This window comes from Phyllobates terribilis, unplaced genomic scaffold (assembly GCF_046119375.1).
Source record: "Phyllobates terribilis strain yellow unplaced genomic scaffold, ASM4611937v1 Scaffold_4__5_contigs__length_816908805, whole genome shotgun sequence".
In the NCBI taxonomy this organism is placed as follows: domain Eukaryota; kingdom Metazoa; phylum Chordata; class Amphibia; order Anura; family Dendrobatidae; genus Phyllobates; species Phyllobates terribilis.
Window position 1 is genome coordinate 519,378,053 of NW_027362764.1, and position 20,390 is coordinate 519,398,442.

General features: G+C 42.2%; 1 protein-coding gene across 3 annotated transcripts in view; it reads left to right on the forward strand.

The window, feature by feature from the left end:
• The window catches only part of SLC66A2 (solute carrier family 66 member 2), a 157,857-nt gene that overhangs the window by 85,152 nt on the left and 52,315 nt on the right, over positions 1 to 20,390 (forward strand). For all 3 annotated transcript variants that reach the window (XM_073678895.1, XM_073678897.1, XM_073678896.1), the window contains one exon: positions 6,361 to 6,577. In XM_073678895.1, coding sequence (XP_073534996.1) covers positions 6,361 to 6,577 — 217 coding nt within the window. The remainder of the gene's footprint in view (positions 1 to 6,360; positions 6,578 to 20,390) is intronic.

A 20,390-nucleotide genomic window follows, 5' to 3' on the forward strand; every position in this document is an offset into this window, starting at 1 on the left:
TTGTTGTTCCACAGTCGCCTTTGGTCGCAGATTCCAGCAGTTCCACTTCTGCATTTTCTTAGAAGAACACAGAAGAGGGCTCCCCCTCTCATACTGCGATCAGTGTATGTTTATGTAGGAGGCTGGCTGAGAGCCTCATTTTAATACTTAAGCCAGCACCTTTCCTGTACAGGTGATGCAGAGACGGAGAATGAGGTGGGCTTTGCTCGGGACGTGGGACCATCATGGACAGTGCAGTGAGGCATAGATGAAGCTGTAATTATCATTATTTATTTTATAGCATCATTAATTCGAAAAGAGCTATATATACAAAAAATGTTTAAACAACATAGCAAATATTGCCAATACATAACAGGGTGCAAATAGGTTTGTTATAGACCTGTACAATGGGAGTGAAGATCCTGCCCATGAGGACTTACAATCAGGGCTGTGGAGTCGGTAAGCCAAACCTCCGACTCCAACTCAGACTCCTCAATTTCCATGACTCCAACTCCGACTCCCTCATACATGGCTCATGTTTAAGTGATAAATTTACTGCAGCACAGATTCATCTCCGCTAAAAGTCTAGACCCTTAGATCAGGAATAGGACAGACATTTATAGGACATTTCATAACTTTCCTAAATTCTTCTGAAAAAATATTCCCCACAAACTGCATTGAACTACTGTACCCAATTTATTATATATTTTAGGAGTTGGAGTCGATCCATTTCATACCAACTCAGATTCCGACTCCACAGTCCTGCTTACAATCTACAAGGGTGGGGGGAAGGATACTGTAGGAGAGGCTAATAGCTACTGTTATGGCTGTGCGATGGCAGCAAGGTTATAGAGCATTGCAGATGTTCTTAAACAGATGAGTTTTCAGGTTGTGTTTTTGAAGTCCTTCTCCTTACTTATATTCTCATTGATTTTCAGAGTGTGGGGGAAGGCAAAGGTGAAATCTTGGAGACCGTTGTGTGAAAGAGACGAGGATAGCAGAGAAGGACATCTTATGAAGATCAGAGATTGTGTGGCAATTGCTAGCTAGAGATTAAGTCACAAATGTATGTAGTAGACAGGTTAAAGTGAATCTGTCAGCAGGATTTCACCCCCAAACTATTTATATGTGCATGTAGACCAGGGATGTCAAACTCAAACACACAGAGGTCCAAAATGAAAAACTTGGACAAAGTTGTGAGCAACCGGTGTACAGTATAATGGCCCCACATAGTCCTCAATACAGAATAATGGACCCCACATAGTCCTCCATACAGAATAATGGACCCCACATAGTCCCCCATACAGAATAATGAGCCCCACATAGTCCTCCATAAAGAATAATGGGCCCCATATAGTCCTCCATACATTATTATGGGCACCACATAATCCGCCATACAGAATAATGGGCCCCACATAGTCCTCCATACAGAATAATGGACCCCACATAGTCCTCCATACATTATCATGGCACCACATAATTCTCAATACAGAATAGTGGCTCCACATAGGGGTGGTGGTTTGGGTGTCGCGGGCCAAATAAAACTACCTGTGGGCCAGATTTGGCCCACAAGCCAGAGTTTGACACATAAGATGTAGATCTTTCAAAGATAAGTCCAGCAATACCTTTACATGGCTAGTTCATTCCTGAGAAGTCGGCATTTGAAGTAATATCCAAATGAGGCTGAAGAGCTATTGTGCATCTGAAGCTTCTGCCACTCCAGCTCTATTCTCAACCCAGTGCCGCCGCCTCCTACTACTTGACTGACATCCTCTATGCTGTGTAACTTCAAGCAAAGGAGCCATCAGTCAAGCAGGAAGAAGGGACACTGGGCTGAGAATGGAGCTAGGGTGACAACTCAATTGCTGTTTTCTCAGTAACTTGTCTCTCAAAGAGCTACATGCGCATATAAATAGTTTGAGGTGTGAAATCCTGCTGACAGATTCCCTTTAAGGGATGCCTTTTATGTCAGTATTAATATTTTGAACTGGATTCTCTGGGCAGTGGGAGCCAATGAAGTGATTGGCAAAGGAGTAACTAGAGGACAGATAGACTTTTCAAACTGTAGAGTTAAAGATGAAGTGTAGGGGTGCGAGAAATATTAGATAGGGGGCCACAGAGGAGGATGTTGCAGTGATATAGTCAGACGAGTTGATTCTTAGAATTGTATATTAATAGGTTTAAAATTGAAATATATAAAACGTATCTGAAACTCTATACGAGATGGCTTCATGGACTTCCTTGCTAGTTTTATAAATTGCCGAAATGTGTTATATGAATCTTGCTCAAAGGTAGAATAAGGAGAAGATCCAGCCATTGTCCAGAAGGTCCTGGTAGTTTGGGTTGTTTTTAATACTTGATATCTGTTTTTAAGTAAATGCTGTGGATGGATGTAGGTGTGAATTTCACCCTTAAAGGGAAATGTGCGACTCCTCCGCTTCTTATTCTGCATCTCTGCAGGTGATCCGAAGTGGAGATGCTACGCAAGAATGTAGCCTAATGGTTTTCCCTCCAGAATTCTGTATGCAACTGGGTAATCTAAAAGCTGCAATCAAAGTCTGTTTTGTTGTAATCAATGTTTTCTCTGAAACTGATGAGGACATAGTCGATGGAATCGCTGTACAAACCTCTCTCCTATAACCTATGTGACTTGGCAGAAAGCAAATAATTGACATGACATTATTTGCTGAAATGCCACAAGTTATTTGCTCAATTGGGATCATATTCTCTTTTGGTTTAATTAAAAAATGGTGTCAATTTACGAATAGATTTTCAGTGGTTTTCTCGAAATAAATATCACTCCTCACATCTTGTGCGTATTGGTCAATTCTGAGAGATGACCTTGTCCTTTGTCATTTTCAGGATATTGCTTTCTGAGACGTAATCTTCCGTTATCAAATAACAGCTTATACAACTAATAATGGCAAACAATGAAGATAAATAGACAATGCAGATGGAGACGTCTGCTGACATGAAACTTTTGCTATGATATTTGGAATCCGGCTTTGCTATTAGAAATCGGTCATGGATTGATTCGGTGAAAACTGGCAGTATATTTTAATGTTTTACTGTCTTGAAAAGTTTTGCATTATTGAACTCAAGTGAGCCACTAATATTGTTTAGTATTTTTTTTAATTAAAAGTGTTGTCTAATACTTTAATATTGATGATAGCTCATCCATATTAGTTTGTTGGGGTCAAACACCCGACACCCCCATGACCAGCTGTTATCAACTATTTTAGCATCCACATATAAACCGTATACAAAGTGGAACATCACTGCTCCGTACACTGGAGCCTATCTAGTTCTCGTCAGTAACCTGTTCTGTTCTCCCCTGTACACCGCTTACATCTGGTGATTGCCAGAGCTGGTAACAGCTGATCAGTGGGGTTGTCGGGGCACTGGCCAATCTAATATTGATACCCTACCATACGGATAGGTCATCAATATTAAGGTACTGGACAACCACATTAAAGAGGACCTTAGACCTTAGAATAAAAAAAGTTGTCAATTTGTACCTGCCTTTCTCATCAAAATTGGGCTGAAGCACTGATTAAAAGTTTTTTTCCTCTTGTCTCTGCTGTGGAGATATTGGCTTCTTAATCTTATTGCCCTCAATATGCAAATTTCCCATTCAACCAAGAGGGCTGTAGCACATTCTTCTCTGGGGATGTTTGCTTCTAATTTCACTATGGTGTTACGCAATCCTAAAAAGCAGTGTCATGGGGGGAGGAGGAGGGAGCAAAAGCCCACAGAGCAATTCAAAACAAGCATTTTCTGAGTTTCCTGGTGAGACTTGATGTCTCAATTGACAATGCGCCTCACTCCCGTTGCTTCCTGTCATTACAATGCCAGGAGAGGAGGAGAACTGCACTGTCAAGTTCTGGCCAATGAAGAGCATCATGGCAGCAGCTCTTGTCACATACATCGCTCTGGACTTTCTACGTGTATAGGAGTATACCATTAATTTTCTTACATCCTGACAGCTGTTGCAGGTCCAGAGCATCATATGTGACAAGAGCTGCTCCCATCGTGCTCTTTGCTGCTTCGACCCTCCACGTCCTTTGTTTACTTCCCCCCACACCTTCGTTATTACACTGCCTGCTTATGATTGGGCAGCACCATAGAGGGGAAAAAGTAATCATCCACAGTGAAGAAGCTCTGTTACTGCCCCCTTGGTTGAAGGGGAAACATGCATTTTGGGTACAGTAAAATTTAGAACCCAGTCTTTTTTTTAGAAAAAAGAGAAGGGAGAAAAAACATTTAGTTTATTCTTTAGCCACATCATGATGAGGTTGGCAGTTACAATAACAAAAAGTAGTGAGAGGTTCTTTTACTGTTAATTTCATTCAGAATTATGTGTATAGCGATGTACATTGCCTTCGCATAGGTTTTGCGAAGCATTTGAGTTCCCAAAAAACTTACAGGGATCAATTATTCCGACATTTTTTGCCAGTTTTCTGTTGTTAAACTGCTTAAAACGTTATCTTATGCAACTTGCAGTCGCAGAAATTTAGCGATTTTTCAGTGTTTTTAACGCATTTCTAACCAAGTCTCTTGACTTTTTGAAACATGAATTGAACTTGGCATTAAAGGGACATGGCAAAGAGCGGCTGACAAATTCATTATAATTTGCAACCAAAGCGTGGCAAGAATCACTAGAGAAAGAGACTGAAATACATTTCCTGTGGCATTGCACAGCAAAATTAAGAGGCCTTTGGCTCTTAATGAATTTGGTGGATTTTACTTTAGCACAGTACAAAATACCAGTCTTGATGAATCTGTGCCAAAATGTAATATTTAATGCACAATGGAGCCTACATTCAAGCTTCTAATTTAACGATGACAAAGCTGTCGTCTTTAGCAAAAAGACTGATACTTAGATTTATGACATGGATGTGCAGTTACTGTGATTCCCCCCTCAATGCAGTTCCTATTCCATGCAAAGTATTTCCTCTGAATGTGAATGAGGTTACGCTATGCTCTTTAATTGGATGTGAAATTAAATGGGAAGTGCTGGTTATTACAAGAAGTAAAGATTTTCTTCTGCTCAACAATAATATTCACTTGGATGTTGCAAAATAGCCTTCAAAAATCTAAAGGAAAAAATAACAAATGTAAAAATGTATACAACGTTATGCACTCTTGTATGTGCCCATTATCCGTGCCTGCCTCTTGACCAACCTTGTTGGAATTACTGATTTTGCATTTGCTTAACATTTACATTAACAATTATCAATAATTGTCCACCTTTTAACACTGATAATTTTAGGATTTACTTTTCAGAACTTAGTTTTTGTAATCCAGAGTTAGAAAATTCTCTACATATCCATACTATTAAATTATAACGTTTTAACTGCCTGCAGACAGTTCTATAGATAAGTTGTATTCATTAAAACCTTCCCTCTGTGGTCATTTTAGTCTTCATTTTCCTTTTTTCTCCTCCGTTCTTCCATTTGCCATATATTATTTTTTTTATTGATGACTTAACTGCATGAAGACTTGGTTTTTGCATGATGAGTTGTAGTTTTGACTGCTCCATTTAATTCACTATATAATGTACTGAAAGGGGGAATGGAGAAAAGAGTGCTTTGTTTTTATGTTATACAATGTGCTGTTAAAATGTTAGCATTATCCGTGAATCAGTATAATTACGGCAAGTTTCTATAGTGTTGTGTTTTTCTGCATTTCATAAATTAGAAACATGTTGAAAAATTGGTTTGTTGCCATATTCTGAGTCCCATAATATTGTTGTTTTTGGTTCAGTTGAGAATATTTATAGGCAGACTCAAGGGCCACATCTCAGGTCACCACAATGTGTTGCGTTATGGATATCTTAAAGGGGTATTCCCATCTCCAAGATCCTGTCCCACTATAGTAGTAGGTGTAATAATAATATTGGCAAATACCTCCAATTTTGAAATGTAGTATAGTTCTTCTGATTCACTACCCCATGAGCAGGGCATTGCAGTAGCTTAGATATCCATGGTTACGACCACTCATATAGTGACCGTTATTTAGCTAGATGCAAATGGTCGTAACCACGGATATCTAAGCTACTGCTGCAATGCTCTGGACATGGGGTAAGTGACACAGCGAATTAGAAGAACTACACTGCGTTTGTAATTGGAGGCATTTGCTAATATTATTATTTTTACACCTAGTACATATAGGGATAGGATTTTGGAGATGGGAATACCCCTTTAACTTGTGTCTGAAATATGTTAGCTCTGTCGTTGCACTCCACTAATAATAGTGCACAGTTCTTTTGTTTAGAATTATTTTGACTAAACTTTCCCTGTGTCATAATACTGCAATATCTGTTATATTATAGAGATGTGTTTACTTCCAAGAATGTAATGTGTTGTATGTTTTTTTTAGACTTTGATATGAACTTCTTCTGGCACTGGAGCCGATTTCTGGACTATGTGCAGTGTGTGCTGGCATTCACTGCAGTGACTGGCTACATCACTTATCTATCTCTGGACTCTGTGCTCTATGTAGAAGGCCTGGGTTTTCTGGCCGTGTTCACTGAGGCCATGCTTGGAGTTCCACAGCTTTATAGGAATCACCAGAATAACTCAACCGAAGGAATGAGGTAAGTGTCATTATATTGGCTTAATATTATACTAATGTAATTGCCAAAATTGAGAACCATGGAATGGCGCTGTCTTTGCCACCAAGTGAGATCAAAGTGCAGAAACTTCAGGTCGCTTGGAAGTAAAATTTGTTTTATTCACACGAATATAAAACAAATAAAAACTATATACAGAACGCTTTTTGGCCGTTTGCAGCCTTCTACAGGTGTGCGCTGCAAACAGCCGAAACGCGTTGTGTGTATATATAGTTTTTATTTGTTTTATATTCGTGTGAATAAAACAATTTTACTTACAAGCAACCTGAAGTTGCTGCACCTTGATCTCACTCGGTGGCAAAGACAGCGCCATTCCCTGGTTCTCAATTTTCGCATCCTCACTGTGGAATACTCCTGTATCAGGGTTTCATCCCACCTCACCAGGTCGGTCGCAGTCTTCTGCAAATTCATCCATACGTCAAGCCGGAGTTGTGTCTCTGTTTGCATAGCCGCATCAGGGAGCAATTTCCTATAGATACTCACCCTTTTAATTGATCAACTCTGCCTACGCTTAGATAGCACCACGTTTTTTCTCCTTTAGGAAATCTATTACTATACTAATATAATTGCAGGACTAAAGGAGTTGTCTCATCAGAGGCCAATCCCCTAAGCCATGAGCTGCGGCAGCTTTTAGCCATTGTTAGGCCATTCTATGAAATTTTAGAAGTTAAGAGGCAAACTGCTAGTAAAATCAGGCTGCCCAAACCATGAACAGCATGGATGCACGATTGCAGCCAGTTATGTTTTTCTCTGAAATGCTCTAGAATTTTTTTTTTTTGCAGTTTTTTTTCCCCCTGAAGTGCTTGAGTTAGAGAAAACATAGTTTAAAGATATGGTGAATTTTCCATTGATCAGATGGTGTTTGCGAGTGTACTATTGAACTACTAAAACTTAATGTATAAAAGTATTTACATTTGTGTATAGCTGGCAAATATCCGTGTAGATTAAGAGATCCCGGAGCTCTGCGTAATGAGAATTTTCCGAGAAGGTAAGATACAAGGGGTGTGTGGATTACATTTTTTTATGTGTAGCCGATCTGGGTAAATCTCAGGAGTCAGTCATTCAAACCACCTAGAAACTCGCTTCGGGCACCTAACCTATTGGATTGTTTTTCTATTGATTTCTATGGAAGTTCATGTAGCTGGCTTACTAAAAAATATCTGATCATCTCCTAAAGGCTTTAATATTTTGCACACTCCTGGTGAATAGTTTTGTATCATTCCACATTATATGTTCTCTTTCTACTTTGTCCCATATAGCTTTCCACATTTTATTTTTCTTACATTCTTAATTTTTTTTCACATCTTTATAGTTTTTCTGTGTTTTACTTGTCTTCTTTAACCATTTCTAAAAATAGTGTGTGTGTATATATATATATGTGTGTGTGTGTGTATATGTATATATATATATGTGTATATATATATATAATATATATATATATATAGCTCAAAAAAATAAAGGGGACACTTAAACAGAATATAACTCCAAGTAAATCAAACTTCTGTGAAATCAAACTGTCCGCTTAGGAAGCAACACTGATTGACAATCAATTTTGCATGCTGTTGTGCAAATAGAATAGACAATAGATGGAAATTATTGGCAATTATCAAGACACACTCAATAAAGAAGTGTTTCTGCAGGTGGGGACCACAGACCACATCTCGGTACCAATACTTTCTGGCTGATGTTTTGGTCACTTTTGAATGTTGGCTGTGCTTTCACACTCGTGGTAGCATGAGACGGACTCTACAACCCACAGAAGTTGCTCAGGTAGTGCAGCTCATCCAGGATGACACATGAATGCGAGCTGTGGCAAGAAGGTTTGCTGTGTCTGTCAGCGTAGTGTCCAGAGGCTGGAGGCGCTACCAGGAGGCAGGCCAGTACACCAGGAGACGTGGAGGGGGCCGTAGGAGGGCAACAACCCAGCAGCAGGACCGCTACCTCCGCCTTTGTGCAAGGAGGAACAGGAGGAGCACTGCCAGAGCCCTGTAAAATGACCTCCAGCGGGCCACAATTGTGCATGTGTCTGCACAAACGGTTAGAAACTGACTCCATTAGGGTGGTATGAGGGTCTGACGTCCACAGATGGGGGTTGTGCTCACAGCCCAACACCATGCAGGACGCTTGGCATTTGCCACAGAACACCAGGATTGGCAAAGTCGCCACTGGCGCCCTGTGCTCTTCACAGATGAAAGCAGGTTCACACTGAGCACATGTGACAGACGTGACAGAGTCTGGAGACGCCGTGGAGAGCGATCTGCTGCCTGCAACATCCTTCAGCATGACATGTTTGGCAGTGGGTCAGTAATGGTGTGGGGTGGCATTTCTTTGGAGGGCCGCACAGCCCTCCATGTGCTCGCCAGAGGTAGCCTGACTGCCATTAGGTACCGAGATGAGATCCTCAGACCCCTTGTGAGACCATATGTTGGTGCGGTTGGCCCTGGGTTCCTACTAATGCAGGAGAATGCCAGACCTCATGTGGCTGGAGTGTGTCAGCAGTTCCTGCAAGATGAATGCATTGAAGCTATGGACTGGCCCGCCTGTTCCCCAGACCTGAATCCGATTGAGCTCATCTGGGGCATCATGTCTCGCTCCATCCACCAATGTCACGTTGCACCACAGACTGTCCAGGCGGATGCGTTAGTCCAGGTCTGGGAGGAGATCCCACAGGAGACCATCCGCAACTTCATCAGGAGCATGCTCAGGCGTTGTAGGGAGGTCATACAGGCACGTGGAGGCCACACACACAATACTGAGCCTTATTTTGACTTGTTTTAAGGACTTTACATCAAAGTTGGATCAGCCTGTAGTGTGTTTTCCACTTTAATTTTGGGGGTGACTCCAAATCCAGGCCTCCATTGGTTAATAAATTTGATTTCCATTGATGATTTTTGTGTGATTTTGTTGTCAGCACATTCAACTTTGTACAGAGCAAAGTATTCAATGAGAATATTTCATTCATTCAGATCTAGGATGTGTTATTTGAGTGTTCCCTTTATTTTTTTGAGCAGTGTGTATGTGTATATGTATGTGTGTGTGTATATAATATATGTATAATAATATTTTAATAATATTTACTGTGCTGCTGTGACTGCATGTTACTTTAAAGACTTTGACAAATATTGAATTGTCTGCATAACTCAGGACTGGCATGTTTCTTTTTATTTTTTTTTATTCCTATAGGCTACTCTAGAGGAATTAAATATTGGCAGAAAAAAAAACATGATTAAAAAGTTACAATAAAAAATGTCACCAAAAACATGTAAAAAAAACTGAAACATTTGTATGTGTAAAGGAGGCCTTAAAGTGTAACTTCAAAGTGCCGAACACGACACACAATAAAAATTTCTGCTGCATCTTTGTGTGCAGTGCAGGGGACTTTACCAAAATGATGCCCCCTTCTGACATTTCTTTTTGTTTCCTCCTACAAGCAGTCTTCAAAGTATGTGTAAAAACTGTGCAACATCCACCTGTATAATATAGCATTGCGTATGTTATCTATTGATACCTGTGAAAAGTTGTGTGAAGGGAGTTGGCTGAATATTAAATAGCAGAGCAAACATTTAGTTTTCCCTTTGATTAATGTTTTATTGGATTGTCTATTAAAATTCTCAGTTATAACGTAACTGAGTTGAAAGTGAATTTAAGATATTTGCATAATTTGCATATATGAGCAAAAACAGACTTTATTACATTGCCATGCAGCATTAATCCCCTGTCCCAAGCTCCTATCTTTCAAGTCTCTTGTGCCTTTCCTGAAAACATTAATTAGCCAGTGTCAGGAAGACAAAGGTGGCTACGATTCATAGAGCGACTTCCTTTATTCAAATATACATTAGATCTTGGGTCTTACCTTCAACAATCTTGCCACGCTCATTGGAGCCGTCTTCCCCCTTTTGGTGCTGTTCTCTTAGAGCTGATGCCAATATAATTGAAGAAAATTTATGAGAAAATCTTTAATTCTGATAAACTAACATAATTTGGGCTATGACACTGCAAATGCAATGTTACAGGGATTGGCCACCACTTTACGAGTCCCTTTCATGTGAACTAACTGCCACAAATAAGCACTTTACTAAATTCTGTGCTTTGCCAAATCCTGCTGTAACCTGAGCTGGTCTTCTGGTCGCACGATCTCATGCTGAGAGTCTCCTGCTTCCTGTGATGTCACGTCAGTCTCCCTCAGTTCCCGACTCTGGAAACTGATTGACAGGTGACTTAACTTGCCACGTGGGTGGAGCTTGCTGAGCGGGCATGGCTTGCTGAGTGGGTGGGCAGAGTTTGCTGAGTGGGTGAGCTGAGCTCACTCTGCTGCTGTTGTGCATGCTGCTGCTGCAGACATGGCTCTCCCTGCACACCCAGCCCCCCTCTGTATCTCCATGTATACAGCAGGGTGCATATACATGTGTTATAACCTGTGTATATACACCCTGTGTTATGTATATACACCCTACTGTCTATTTTTTATATGAATATATGCATTTCTTTCCCATCCAATCGATCCCTCCATTTTTCCATCGATCGTTAAAAAAGAGAGAGGCTTTGGGAAAATTGCTATTGCTTGTATACTGTATGTAGCCAGAAATGTGATTGCTAAAAATTGGATCTCTGAGAGCTCTCCATACCTTAGAGAATATATTAAACAAGTGGAATCTCTTATTCTAGTTGAAAAAGGTATACATCTCAAAAGAAAATACTTTGACAAACTATCGTCTCCTTGGCTGGGACGTAATTGCTAATAACTAACCAAGGATATTAATGTATGTTATGAAATATGTTACTGTACTTGGAACAAATGTATGCCATATGAGCTTATTCTCTATCTAAAGTCTGGTTGAGCTGCATCGTTTCTCAGTTATATACATTCGCATTGTCTTCTGCATTTTATGTTTCACTATGTGTAATAGGGGAATTGGGAAGGGGGGGTTGTTTGAGAGGGGGGTGGCGGGGAGGGGTTGTAATTGTTCTTGTTTAATAATCTCCTTTGTTTTTCTTTCTATAAATGTTTAAAGACCAATAAAAATTTACTTGATTAAAAAAAGAGAGGCAGCACTGAAATAGATTATGCAAAAAAGTGGACTTTTATTAGCCTATATCAGTGATGGCGAACCTTTTAGAGACAGAGTGCCCAAACTGCAATCCAAATACTGAGGTTTTAGTTTAGAAAAAACAACTGACAGAGAACCAGCGGGGGATGTTCGGGGGGCAGAGAGCAGTCACAGAAAGGAGCAGGGGTGTGAGACTGCATAAATAATGTGCTCACCCCCATCTTGGTATATGCTCCCATCCTTGTATATATGTCCCCCCCCAATCCATGTATATATGCTGCCTTCCCCCAATCCATGGGGTGTTTGTTGTGGCGGTGATCTGGGTACAGCAGGACTACAGATGGGTAAGCTCTGACAGCTAATGATCTTTCCTTCTCATGGATATAGGGCATTGCTCTGGTGTAACTTACATTGTATACACATGTATACTCTGAGGTTTGTGAACATTTGTCCCTCTATTCAATTTAGTTATACCCAAACACACATAGGTTTATATACCATGAGTTGAATTTTTTTCAGGTTTCCCCTTTCTGCTAAAAATCCTTCTACTTTCTAATAGGTTGGAGACCAGGGTGCCATTTAATTCCATGGCCCCATTCTTTTTGTGACCCTATATATCACATTTATATTACAATAGGATCATATCCTGGACCACGTGTATCCGCAATTTCTTGAATCCCTTTTTCACCTTTAGCAGAATTGTTACTTGTGTTTTAATATTTTTTTTCAATAAAAATCTGTTTCATATTGTTGCAAGTGGTTTTGGATTTTTTATCCAAATATAGGTTGCCTACATATAGACCCACTGCATAGTTTTGTCTATTTCTAATAATGGGGAGATATGAATTTTTTTTAGAAAATCTAGACTCCAGCCATGATGTCTTATTTATGCTCTTGGAACATTTTTTTTTCTTGCATGTATATATGCTGCCCTCCAATCCACGTATATATGCTCCCCCACAATCCACGTATATATGCTCCCCCCCCAATCCACGTATATATGCTCCCCCCCAATCCACGTATATATGCTCCCCCCCAATCCACGTATATATGCTCCCCCCCCCAATCCACGTATATATGCTCCCCTCCAATCCACGTATACACTGTGTGCAGAATTATTAGGCAAATGAGTATTTTGATCACATGATACTCTTTATACATGTTGTCCTACTCCAAGCTGCATAGGCTTGAGAGCCAACTACCAATTAAGTAAATCTGGTGATGTGCATCTCTGTAATGAGGGGTACTGACTAATGACATCAACACCCTATATAAGGTGTGCTTAATTATTAGGCAACTTCCTTTCCTTTGGCAAAATGGGTCAGAAGAGAGATTTGGCGGGCTCTGAAAAGTCCAAATTCGTGAGATGTCTTGCAGAGGGATGCAGCAGTCATGAAATTTCCAAACTTCTGAAACGTGATCACCGAACAATCAAGCGTTTCATGGCAAATAGCCAACAGGGTCGCAAGAAGCATGTTGGCCACAAAAGGCGTAAAATAACTGCCCATGAATTGAGGAAAATCAAGCGTGAAGCTGCCAAGATGCCATTCGCCACCAGTTTTTCCATATTTCAGAGCTGGAGTACTAAAACACAAGGTGTGCGATACTCAGGGACATGGCCAAGGTAAGGAAGGCTGAAAAACAACCACCTTTGAACAAGAAACATAAGATAAAATGTCAAGAATGGGTCAAGAAATATCTTAAGACTGATTTTTCAAAGGTTTTATGGACTGATAAAATGAGAGTGACTCTTGATGGGCCAGATGGATGGGCCAGAGGCTGGATCAGTAAAGGGCAGAAAGCTCCACTCCGACTCAGACGCCAGCAAGGTGGAGGTGGGTTAATGGTATGGGCTGGTATCATCAAAGATTAACTTGTGGGACCTTTTCGGGTTGAGGATGGAGTGAAGCTCAACTCCCAGACCTACTGCCAGTTTCTGGAAGACAACTTCTTCAAGCAGTGGTACAGGAAGAAGTCGGTATCGTTCAAGAAAAACATGATTTTCATGCAGGACAATGCTCCATCACATGCATCCAACTACTCCACAGCGTGGCTGGCCAGTAAAGGTTTAAAAGAAGAAAAAATAATGACATGGCCCCCTTGTTCACCTGATCTGAACCCCTTAGAGAACCTGTGGTCCATCATAAAATGTGAGATCTACAGGGAGGGAAAACAGTACACCTCTCGGAACGGTTTCTGGGAGGCTGTGGTGGCTGCTGCACGCAATGTTGATCGAAAACTGATCAAGCAACTGACAGAATCTATGGATGGAAGGCTGTTGAGTGTCATCATAAAGAAAGGTGGCTATATTCATCACTAATTTTTTGGGTTTTTGTTTTCGCATGTCAGAAATGTTTATTTCTAAATTTTGTGCAGGGATATTGAGAATGCCAAGAGTGTGCAAAGCAGTCATCAAAGCAAAAGGTGGCTACTTTGAAGAACCTAGAATATAAGACATATTTTCAGTTGTTTCACACTTTTTTGTTAAGTATATAATTCCACATGTGTTAATTCATAGTTTTGATGCCTTCAGTGTGAATGTACAATTTTCATAGTCATGAAAATACAGAAAAATCTTTAAATGAGAAGGTGTCCAAACTTTTGGTCTGTACTGTATGCTGCCTTCCCCCAATCCATGTATATATGTTGCCTCCCCCCAATCCATGTATATATGTTGCCTCCCCCCAATCCATGTATATATGTTGCCTCCCCCCAATCCATGTATATATGTTGCCTCCCCCCAATCCATGTATATATGCTGCCTCCCCCCAATCCATTTATATATGCTGCCTCCCCCCCAATCCTTGTATATATGCTGCCTTCCCCCAATCCATGTATATATGCTGCCTTCCCCCAATCCATGTATATATGCTGCCTTCCCCCAATCCATGTATATATGCTGCCTTCCCCCAATCCATGTATATATGTTGCCTCCCCCCAATCCATGTATATATGTTGCCTCCCCCCAATCCATGTATATATGCTGCCTTCCCCCAATCCATGTATATATGTTGCCTTCCCCCAATCCATGTATATATGTTGCCTCCCCCCAATCCATGTATATATGTTGCCTCCCCCCAATCCATGTATATATGCTGCCTTCCCCCAATCCATGTATATATGCTGCCTTCCCCCAATCCATGTATATATGCTGCCTTCCCCCAATCCATGTATATATGTTGCCTCCCCCCAATCCATGTATATATGTTGCCTCCCCCCAATCCATGTATATATGCTGCCCCCCCCAATCCTTGTATATATGCTGCCTCCCCCCAATCCTTGTATATATGCTGCCTCCCCCCAATCCTTGTATATATGCTGCCTCCCCCCCAATCCATTTATATATGCTGCCTTCCCACCAATCCATGTATTTATGCTGCCTTCCCCCAATCCATGTATTTATGCCCCCCCCCCCCTAATCCTTGTATATATGCTTCCTTCCCCCAATCCATGTACATTTGCTCCCCCTCAAATCCTGCTGGCATCGCTGTTCATCGCATATAAAAAAAAAAAAACGAAACATGATAAACACTCCTACTGACCTTCCTTCTTCTCCCGCGCCGCATCCTCCCCTGTAGCCAGCAGCTGACTCCAGCGTCCTAGCGACGAGTGGCGCATGACGTCACTGCCTTGCTCCTGGTCGCTTGTACACTGACGTCAGCTGCTGGGCTCTGATTGGTCAGCAGTGTGCATTGCAGCGCACAGGCCTGGCAAGTTCATGCGCTGCAATGCATTTCAGCTAGATGTGTCCGAAAACGCACATCTAGCTGAAGTGAGGGCTGGCGTCGGCGGCCTCAAAGTCCTCACCCACGGTGTCTGGTCCAGGTGTAGGAGCGCTGGTGCTGCGGCGAAGACACGCGTGCCCACTGGGAGGGCTCTGCTTGCCCCCTCGGACACGCGTGCCATAGATTCCCCAGCACTGGCCTATATGGTACAATAGGTGAAGGTAAAATGTGCACATGTAAATAGTTGCCAAACAAACACCTAATTACAATATCATTATAAATCATGTAAAAATTAATTGATCATACTGTGAAAACATTATGCATATATACAGAACTCCAAAAACATGTGATTTCATGATTTACATAAGAATTAATTGAATATATAATACATAAGCTGATAAAGTGCACAGGAGCAGCGTGATTTTCCTGACCTTTCCAGGTTCCCCAGTGTGGCATTTGAATTATCGATCTGGCTTAACGTCATCTAGGTGCTGCACAGGTGACCTCACCTGCCTGACTAATCCTAATGTGAGCCTGGGAAGAAGAAAGAAATTAGTGTAGCACCTATCCATGGCCAGAGAGCACTGACCGACTGGGGTTGTGCAAAGCGATCTGCTCATCTCTAGTTCTGACTGAATATTAAGCTGCTGGCAGACATTCAGTCCATGGCTTCCTTCTATGTGCAACCTTTTCACAATCTTTTAACTTCACTGTCCCATTCTTTTCACTAGTCTGGAGATGGTATAGGATATGCGATGTCTGCTATATTTCTAAGTCCTCTAAAATCTCTCCCAGTACTTCTCCTGTGACCTGTGTTCCCCTGTCGCTTTCTATTACCTCCGACAACCCCATATTGACATACCACTTCACACATCAGCTTCTTGACTACAGTTTTTGTGTTTTTTGCTCAAGGGCAGGCCTCAGGCCATCTTGAAAAGAGATGCACACAGACAAGGGCATACTCATATGAGCCTTTGTTGTGTTACTGTATGAAATCAATCTGCAGTCGCTGAAATGGGTATAATTGCCTTGGGTTGCGTCCTTCCAGGTCCTTGACAGTTTTTCCTGGATTGTCGAGGGCACAGGCAGAAGCATATGCAGCAGCAGCCTGACTAAACTTTGGTTCTAGCCAATGACTATTCACCATACTTACCATGGCTTCTTTAGCGTAATCGTCTAGATCAGTGTTCCCCAACTCCAGTCCTCAAGGCCCACCAACAGGCCATGTTTTCAGGATTTCCTTAGTATTGCCCAGGTGATAATTACATCACCTGGGCAATACTAAGGAAATCTTGAAAACGTGATCTGTCGGTGGGCCTTGAGGACTGGAGTTGGGGAACACTGATCTAGATCAAGTTTTAAATGGCTCACCATAGGAAAGGGTGATCAGTGAAGGCAATACCACTCTACCAATCTCCCCATGTTGCACACACTTTTTGTTTGCCTTACTTTTGCATACTTCTTTCTCTGATTATAGACTACTGCTGTACTTTACCTAACATCTTTAAGTCCACAGACCTATTCTGTTGCACACTACATACATAATTCCTTAATAGTAGCATATTAGGGTGTGCTCTAGAATCAGAATCTGCCAGGCTAGAAACTTCTTTAAAATTCCCATACTAACTTCCTAAGACTGATTAGGTGAAGTTCTAGAAAGATGAAGAGCACGTATGTAAGACAAAGGCTTACCGCGTTTTTTTTTTTTTTTTTTTTTTCTCTCCTTTTGAAAACGTCCTTTTTTCCAGGTCTCGGAAGGTGTTCTGGAAATCTCAGCACTGCCTCCAAAATGTAAGAGTAGCTCTAACTCCAACTTGTACATTTCTGGGATTCAGTTGATTTCCAGTTAGAACAAAGAAATCGCATGCTTGTGTATTTCTAACAGTCTCCAATGTTCAAAGAGGATCTTTCACAAGTTTGAGCAAATTAGACTGGTCAAATCATGGGATAGTAGCTGCAGAGCTGAGTGAAATGCAGTTTTTACTTTCTCCTGTCCATTGGAGAGATATTAGCTTGCAGTTCAACTGGTTGTTAGCAGAGATTTCTCTTAGGCTAAGTGCCCACGATGCAGAAATGCTGCATATTTTTTCCACATCTCCTTGGCAGGAAAAACGCATTCGGATTTTGCATGCTTTTTTCCTGCCAGGTAGAAGCGTTTGTCAAGCGTTTTTGCAAGCATTTCTGCATGCGGGTTATCACATGATTAAATGACATCATGGCAGGTCCTTTCACACGACCGCGACCCATACAGCAGACCGGACGGAGCGGAGAGAACACCGGGGGCCATCAGAAGGCAAGTATAATCTTTTATTTTTTATTTTTAATTATTTTTTTAACAGGTTCTATGGTACCAGAGTCTGGAGGAGAGTCTCCTCTTCTCCAGACCCGGGTACTATCCTCACATAGAATCGCATAATATCCATATGTACAAATGTGTTCACACGGATATTATGCGTTTCAATGGCGGCAATTACGCTGCGTGTCCGCAAAATTAATGGACATGCTGCTTATTTTTCCGCAATGATAATCCGCAGCGGAAATCTCCGCAGCATGTGCACAGCACATGCGGATTATCATTGGGGACCATGGGGCACGTATTACCAAGCGTTTTTTAAGCGTTTTCGCTGCGGAAATTCCGCGGAAAAAGTGCTTGAAAAAACGCATAGTGGGCACGCAGCCTTAGAATGTGCACTTCTTGACCTGCATTAGGCTGCCTGCTTATGCTTGGTGTAACGGGTCTGGGAGGTGGAACCTCTGAGCAACTATACAAAGGGGCAGTCCTTGTAAGGAAGCGGGTGGCTCCCAGGGAAGGCGGGCAGGTAGTCACGGCAAGTGACAGGGACAGTCTCTGGGTAGAAGGGGCAGGAAGTCACGGCAAGTGACGGGGACAGTCTCTTGACAGGCGGATGGTCACGGCAAGTGACAGCAGGGTAAGAGTCTCTAGACGGGCAGGTGGTCACGGCAAGTGACAGCAGGGAAAGAGTCTCTAGACGGGCAGGTGGTCACGGCAAGTGACAGCAGGGAAGAGTCTCTAGATAGGCTAGCAGGCAGGTAGCAGGTGAGCGCTCCCAGGTGAGCCGGCAAGAGTCTCTGGACAGGCAGGTGGTCACAGCAAGTGACGGCTAAGCCTCCAGGTAGGCTAGCAGGCAGGTAGCAGGTGAACGCTCCCAGGTGAGCGAGTAAGAGTCTCTGGACAGGCAGGCAGGTTTCAGGCAGGTATCTGGCAGGTACTTCCTGGTCCGCAGGCGGACTGATCCATCGACAGACTGGCAGGTGCTGGTAGGCAGACTGTCGGACCACAGGATAGCAAGCAGGTAAGCAGATATCAGGCAGGTATCAGGCAGGAATCTGGCAGGTGACTGGCAGGTAACTGGTAACGGGACCTGAGGGCTGAAGCAGAGTTGAAAGGCTTTGTAACAACATTGCTCGGGCACCTCCATTTTGGAGGAGGTGCCTTATATATGGTGAGGTCCTCCGGCCATTGGCCGGGGACTCCTTAGGACGGCGCGCGCGGTCCCTTTAAGAGAGGGGGAACGCGCGCCCTAAGCACAGAGGCCGGGAAGCAGAGCGGGAGGAAGACGCCGGGCACAGAGCGGAGAGGTGAGGGGAATGGCGTCCCTGCCTAGCAGGAGGCAGGGACGCCGATGCTACACTTGGTCAACCTCATCATGACAAACACTTCCAGAACTCCTCTCACAATGTTGTCAGCTCTGACCCTCCACCCCTTCCCCCAACAACTGCCATGAGATGAGATTTTTAAGTATTTGTAATGTTACATAACTCAGCTCTGCTGTGTCTCTACACGGTACAGTAGCTGCAAAGATGATTCAGGAAAGGAGGATGTGTGGGAAAGTAAGTATTTGATACACTGCTGATTTTGAACGTTTTCCCACCTACAAAGAATGGAGAGGTCTGTAATTTTTATCGTAGGTAAAAAAAATCCAGAAAATCACATTGTATGATTTTTACATAATTAATGTGCATTTTATTGCATGAAAGAAGTATTTGATACAATAGAAAAACAGAACTTAATATTTGGTACAGAAACCTTTGTTTGCAATTACAGAGGTTTGACGTTTCCTGTAGTTCTTGACCAAGTTTGCACACACTGCAGCAGGGATTTTGGCCCACTCCTCCATACAGATCTTCTACAGATCTTTCAGGTTTCGGGGCTGTCACTGGGCAACATTGAGTTTCAGCTCTCTCCAAAGATTTTGTATTGGGTTCAGGTCTGGAGACTGGCTAGACCACTCCAGGACCTTGAAATGCTTCTTACGGCACCACTCCTTAGTTGCCCTGGCTGTGTGTTTCGGGTCATTGTCATGCTGGAAGACCCAGCTACAACCCATCTTCACTGCTTTTACTGAGGGAAGGTGGTTATTGGCCAAAATCTCGCTATACATGACCCTTTTCATCCTCCCTTAAATACGGTCCTCCTGTTCCCTTTGCAAAAAAAGCACCCTCAAAGTATGATGTTTCCTCCACCATGCTTCACGGTTGGGACGGTGTTCTTGGGGTTGTACTCCTCCTTCTTCATCCAAACAAGGCGAGTGGAGTTGATACCAAAAAGTTCTATTTTGGTCTCATCTGACCACATGACCTTCTATCATGCCTCCTTAGACAGCTCTTTGGTCTTGGCCATGGTGCAGAGGTTGGAGAGTGATTGATTGCTTGTGTGGGCAGGTGTCTTTTATACAGGTAACGAGTTCAAACAGGTGCAATTAATACAGTTAATGAGTGCGGAGTAGGAGAGCTTCTTAAAGAAAAACTAATAGGTCTGTGATATGTAAAAATCACACAATGTGATTTTCTGGATTTTATTTTTAGATTCTGTCTCTCACAGGTGAAGTGTACCTATGATAAAAAATTACAGACCTCTTCATTCTTTGTAGGTGGGAAAACTTGCAAAATCGGCAGCGTATCAAATACTTATTTTCCCCACTATAATTGGTCAGTCGCATGGAAGGGAAAAAAAACATGCCCCAGAGTCAAATCTCTGGTAAC